This window comes from Echinops telfairi, unplaced genomic scaffold (assembly GCF_000313985.2).
Source record: "Echinops telfairi isolate 266 unplaced genomic scaffold, ASM31398v2 ScPeMD7_3533;HRSCAF=4204_0, whole genome shotgun sequence".
In the NCBI taxonomy this organism is placed as follows: domain Eukaryota; kingdom Metazoa; phylum Chordata; class Mammalia; order Afrosoricida; family Tenrecidae; genus Echinops; species Echinops telfairi.
The window spans coordinates 15,822,540-15,829,233 of NW_022107431.1; the positions used below are offsets into that span (position 1 = coordinate 15,822,540).

The following is a 6,694-nucleotide window of genomic DNA, read 5'->3' on the forward strand; positions in this document are numbered from 1 at the left end:
CCACCACCAAAATATGGAAAAAAGCTCCACTGGGCAGAACTTTTGTAGTACATATTTTTCCGGCTAGGCAAGCATCCAGCAACACACTCTGAGTTAGTGCACCCAGTGGTGCGGCCTGGGAAGATTCTCTCTGATCACAGTGAATTTTTTCGTGAAAACAGTTTCGCTTGAACCTCATTTTTTGTGATGGTTGATTTAAGAGAACACTGTGCAGCTGTGAAATTTTGTTTCCTGCTTGGGAACAATGCCACAGAAACTGTTGTGATGTTGAGCACAGCTTATAAGGAGAGCGCTATGGCAAAAACTCAAGTGTACGAGTGTTTTTTTCATTTCAAAAAATGTGAAAAGTTAATTCATGACAAACCTCATTCTGGACATTTGTCAACTTCCCAAACAGATGAAAATGCTGACAAAATTCATGCACTTGTGCTTGAAGACTGATGATAGACCATTGAAGAGATAGGGAACTTATCAGGACTATCTTGGAGCTCAGTTCAGTGAATTTTAATGGAAGATTTGGGAATGGGAAGGGTCACTGTGAAATTTGTGCCTTGAGTTCTGACTGACCAGCAAAAAGAGTGTCGACTGAAAACATGCCTTGCTTTGAAAGAACAGCTCCAAAAATATCCCCCAAGGTCATTACTGGTGACCAGATTGGTGCTATTCTTATGACCCCAAAAGCAAACATCAATCAAGCCAGTGGAAGACACCATCGTCACCTCGTCCCCCAACAGCTTGTTAAATGAAATCAAAGATTTCATGATGCTAATTTGTTTTTGTTTTTGTTTTGATGTAAGGGAGATAGTGCATTTGGAGTTCATTCCACCAGATTGTTAATCAAGCTTTCTATTTAGAGGTTCTGAAAAGATTGTATAACAGTGTGCAACCAGAAAGGCCTGATTTGTGGCAGACGGGGGACTGGTTTTGCCACCACGACAATGCACCTGCTCATGCAGCCATCTCAGTGTGCCAGTTTTTGACAACAACAGTATGCCTCTCTTGCCCCACACACCTGACTCACCTGACCTCACTCCATAGGACTTCTTTTTGTTTTCACGAATGCAGAGGAACATAAAAGGACAGCTGTTCGACAACATAGAAAAGGTGAAGAAAAAAATGAGGGAGGTGTTATCTGCCATCCAAACAGATGAGTTCAAAAAATGTTTCCAAAAATGGAATTGCAGATATGATAAATATATTAAGTATAATAGAAAGTACTTTGAAGGTGATCAGGTTTTTTTTAATGTAAAAAAACACCCATAGCTTTGAAATAAAGAATTCTGGGGTTTTGAGGGGTACCTCGCATTTTAACAAAAATATAGCATGCATACTGTTTTATAATTGTCTTTTTTCATTTGTTTAAAAGCTTGTAGTTAGTTCAAGGACTGTTTGTTGGCCTTTAGGAGTGTTTTCCAGTCCAGTCTGTTGGGGCGCCAAGCCCTGGCCCCCTAATTTTCTTTTAGTATTAATGTTATAAAGTAACTTTTCTGTGTTACTCTGACCGGGTAGAGATGCACTATAATGTACTTATACAGGCTTAGAATTACTTATCATTTCAAAGGAGCTCTGGAGGAATAGTGGTTATGAGTTGGGCTGCTAACTGCAAGGCCCGCAGTTCAAAACCACCAGCTGCTCTAAAGGACAAAGAGGGGGCTTTCTACGACGATGAAGAGTCAGTCTCAGAACCTCACAGGGGGCAGTTCTACCCTGTCCTACAGAGTGTCTATAAGTTGGTATCGACTCAATGACAGAGAGTTAGTTATCATTTTTAAACATTTTCGTTAAGAATTCCTGATTATTCTCTATTATAAGGAATGCTTTTCTGACCCATTTTGTTAAGTGCTATTTTAGGATTATTATTCTAGAAAGACAAGTCCTGAGATTTTCAGGGCTATCTAAAATTGTTTTTCAAGCTTCTCTCTTCCTTATTCTTAAAAGCCACGGAAAGATCTTGATCTTTCTAAAGTAATCCTCTATATTGTTATTATCACAAAGTAGTGGATTAAATGTTGATTTTAAAATTAATTGCAAGGCATCTTGCCATCAGAGAAAATAATAAATGGAATTTAAAAAATATGAATCATTTTATTGAGGGCTCTTGCAGCTCTTACACCAATCCACACATCAATTGTATCAAGCACATTTGTACATATGTTGCTATCATCATTTTCTAAACATTTTCTTTGTATTTGAGCCCTTGGTATCAGCGTTTCTTTTTCCCTCCCTCCCCTCCCTCCCACCCTTGTGATCCCATTATAAATTATTATTTTCATATCTTACACCGTCCGCTGTCTCCCTTCACCCACAATAAATGAAAGTTTTAAGAGATCCTTCCCTCCTCATTACTGAGGTCTACAGTTCAGTTTTCTGTGTAACTAGAGGTTACAATGAAGAGCAGTGAGAATTTCCTTTTTTTAAAATTAAGATGCTAATTTTATAAGCAGACTTAGAAATGTGTCTAAGGAAGACGGCAAGAGAAGCATAACTGGAAATCTTGGAATAGAAAAAAGACGACCATATTTAGAAATGACCGAGTGATGAAAGGATTGAGGAGAACAAGGTACCTGGCATTTCCTAGGTCCCTTTAATAAAATTAACCTGGCACTTAATTGACATATTGGTTTTCTTAAAAGTTATAACTTCAGGAGTCTGTACTTCTGGTCTGGATTAATCCATAATGTTGACCTCCAGAGTCGCTCATCCATAGGTAACAAAGTAAATATTTCTAGAATGCACCCCAAAAGGCACAGCAAAGGTTGTACATGCACTCCCTAACACTGATTGATGTATGTACTTGTGGGTCATTGGGGCTTTCTGGGTTTGGAACTGTACTTATACATGGATGTTGGCATGTGAGGAAGAAACCCAGAAAGAATTGGCTTCCTCCATACAGCTTACAGAAAACCAGATTTGGGGTTTTCAGATCTGTGTGCTCTATTAGATTTACTTCTGATTTGGTATCTTCATTTCTAATGCTCTAAAGACTGGCATTAGTGGCCTTTCCACATGGACCAACGTATGACCGGAAACGTGAAAAAAACAAAAGGAGATACTTCAGATATTGTGCCTAAACTGACACTTGGTGCTTAAATTTAATACTTGAGAGATTACACACACACACACACACACACCTCTGATATGTTTTCTTATTCACTTTACTGAAGATCCTATAGTAGTTTTGTTTTTTTAATCTCACCAAAACAAACTCCTGACCACCGACTCAAGTCCAACTCACGGTGACTTTGTGTGCCCTGGTGACTTACGCCTTGGGCTGCTAACCTCAAGGTCAGTAATTTGAACCGACGAGCTGCTCTATGGGAGAAAGATGAAGATTTCCTTTACAGTCTCCCACAGGGGGCTGTTCGATTCTGCCCTGTAAGGTCACTATGAGCCCCGATAGACACTGTGGCAGTGAGTGAGAGAGACAAACTAAACTCTGATCATTAATTTTAGAGTTCATTTCTCCCTTCCTCCCCCACCCTCTCCCACCAAAGAAGATGTATGAGATTTCCTTTAAGGTTATTTCAGAATTTAACTTTGGGGGAAGTGTATTTTAACTTTTGCAGTCCACCTGATGGCTATGAGCTAGTGGGTATTATATATTTTTTCATGATATACATCTTACACGTCTTTAATGCAGCTAACTGGATACCTAATTCTGTGATGTATCTTTAAGACTGTCTATACTCTATGTATTAGGGAGATTAATGCCATCATCTTCCAAATACTTAATATCAATGTACTGGGTCTTAGTGAATAGCTTTCTTAATCTTGGCATTACCATATTTACCAGGCTTCTGCATTGGGTATGTATTTGATTTTTGTACCTTCTTTATGAATTTATTTGCATTAAATATTTTTTGGAAGCCATTTAAAATCTTAAGTTTCTTAAGAAAAAGGCATTTCTAGACTTTTCCCTTCAACCACTAAAACCGATCACGACACCTTCACTCTGAAAGTGTTCGTTGAGGAGTTCACATTTAATTATTATTTTTTTAATGGTTGGCTTGACTGTCTCAGATATTAAATTACATTTTATTTATCCACTGATCCATTCTTCCATTGTAACAAATATTATTGTCTGCCTTCAGAACAGCCTAGCCCCAATGGTTCTAAGAACACAGAGATAATTGTGTACGTGTAGAGAATCCACGAGCCTTGTCCTCTTTCTTGATACAACGCTAAGATGTTTTGTGTCGTTTAAAGAAATGGTTATCAAAACAGTTGGTTGTCCTGTATGACTATCACAGTTGCCAGATAAATACATTAATTACTGTGTTAGAGTTTATTATTTGGCTAGTCTCAAAAGTTCTGAAAACGCCTTCAGTGAATCACTCACTTGAAAGAATGGTTGCCAATTTCTTTGTAAACATGATCCCTTTGCTTTGGTTTTCTTCTTAGATTCAATATCATTTTTGTTTCTGCTCTACATTATTTTTCTATATGTTATCTTTTCATATTGTTAGGATATACTACCAGGTTTTCCAACTTTTGCCAATTATATCCAAAATGTGAAGGTAAGATTTAAGTGATCTTGGAGTACTGAATGACCTCTTTCAAGCACCCTGCATTCCACAGCGATTAGCCGTTGTTTGCATGCATCTGTTCTCAGCTGCACATTTCTTTTTAACACCGCAATGTGTTACTTAGTTGCCCTCTCTAATAGAACAACATGTATGTAATCAAAGGTTAGCTGCACTCTAATAACTCCACTTCCATAGACTTTCCCACTAATCTTTCTTGTAAGATGGTGTCAATTAACTTTTTATTAACCTTAAAGCCACTAATGGAAAAAAATGTATAGCTGCGTCATATTGAGTGCAACCTGGAAAATCCAAATAAAGTTAAAAAGTGTATTTCTATAAATTCAAACATCAAGCAACAAATAATTCAAAAAGGTAAGTATTCATTTGGCTTGTAAGTCAGTAAGGCACATCCTATCTTTTCTGATCAATATTCGGTTACAGAGTCTATCTAGTCCAGTCCATGATTCCTGGTAGATCCTCAAAAAATATTTGCGGAATAGTTGATTATGATGGTTCCCCATAGCTGGCAACTGAGTATGAATCTTACGCTTCTGCTCTCCCAGCTTTCTCTCTCTTTTTCTTGTTTGTAGACATAGAGCCCTGGTGGCACTGTGGGTTAGACATTAAGCTACTAACCTCAAGGTCTACAGGTCAAATCCACCCCCTACACCAAGGGAGAGAGATGGAACTATCTGCTCTCATCTATATTCGGTCTTCTCTTATTGAGGTACAGATTGACCTCAGTACCTTGGAGACGAATAGCCTAGACCAAGCATATTCTGTTCCTCGTGCATGGAGTTCAGCAGAGTCGGCTGCAGTGTTCCACAGTGATGGACTGGGCATCGACATCAACCACAAACAACCTGGGTGCCGTGACCCGCTCCTCGCCCTCACTGCAAAGCCATGCCTCGGAAAGAGCTGAAGCAGCAGTTCCATTTCTTTCTCTTGCTATTAGAAAAGAGTCTTTTTTTCTAAAATTATTTACGGAGCAGTTCAGGATGAATAATCAGATGGGTGTTAGGCACTGGGGATCAAAAGTTAAGTAAACTGTGTATGATGTGGGTGGGGGAACGTCTATGTGGATGAGTGTCTTTTGAGTGAATGTTAGCACTCAAGTTGTGAGAGGATCACAGAGCAGGTTCTTGGAATGTGGTCCCTACACCATCGGTATCAAGTCCCTTGGAAACTTATTAAACTGATTTTTAAAAGCCGTTATCCAAGGAGCCATTCCAGGCAGAATCGCGTCTCCTTTGCAGGAATGGAAGCAAGAGAGGAGCTGGGTGACAGTCGTTCTGTTCGAGGCTTGTGCAGAGACCATCTCTAACGGGCCCCCAAAGCCGTAGCCAGAGGGCATCGTTATTCCTGGATGAGAGCGTAACAACAGAGAGGTTGAAAAAATGCCCAAAGTCACACAGACTCCAAAACTTCATGGAGAATGGGATGAAAAGGAATTGGAACCTTTTCCATGAACTTTTGGGAGCTTCCTCTTCCATGGCTGAACCAGAAGGTGGAGCCAGGTAGCCTGGACTTTGCAGACTGTACTGGGGAGCTCACCTTCCACCCATTGAGTGGGAGACAATCATGCCAATTGTGTTCTAGGCCCTGAGAATCAAGTGAGATGCTGCGGTAGAAAGCTATTTGTAAGTGCCCAAAGAATCATGCTACATGATCTCTCTGTGATTACTTTGGCCTTCTTGGGGATAAGGAATCTGGAGGCAAAATCAGAATATTGTTGCTAATCAATGATAGAATGGCCTTTGGTACTATTTATGGAACTGAATATGTGAATCCCATTTCCTCCTATATTTAAAATGTGAGTTGAGGCCCAACTATCAGCATGCAGTAGACAGTTTGGTAAATCTCTTCTGTATGTTGTGTTAGCAGAAGCTAAGGACACAGTATTGAATGAGATCATTGAATTTTCTACACATACCACTTGTGCTCTCATCGCAAATAGCATTTTAAAATAGTAATACAATATTATTTGTATTACTATATAGTATTATTGCATTACTATTTAAAATAGTATTACAATATTATTTTAACTGTAACTCCCAAATCCAATAAAAATCAAGCTCATTCAGAACAGCCCTCCGGGTTCCCTGTGGTCCCGAATCAGGATCCATCTGCAGGCCCCTCTCTCTACCTGAACCCTTCGCTGGTGCTCT

The 6,694-nt window shown here is 39.3% G+C and overlaps 1 protein-coding gene across 1 annotated transcript in view; it reads left to right on the forward strand.

The window, feature by feature from the left end:
• LOC115871020 (nesprin-1-like) overlaps positions 1–6,694 on the forward strand; it is a 196,492-nt gene that overhangs the window by 127,555 nt on the left and 62,243 nt on the right. The window contains exon 8 of the mRNA XM_045294562.1: positions 4,467–4,517. Within this exon, the coding sequence (XP_045150497.1) occupies positions 4,467–4,517 (51 nt within the window). The remainder of the gene's footprint in view (positions 1–4,466; positions 4,518–6,694) is intronic.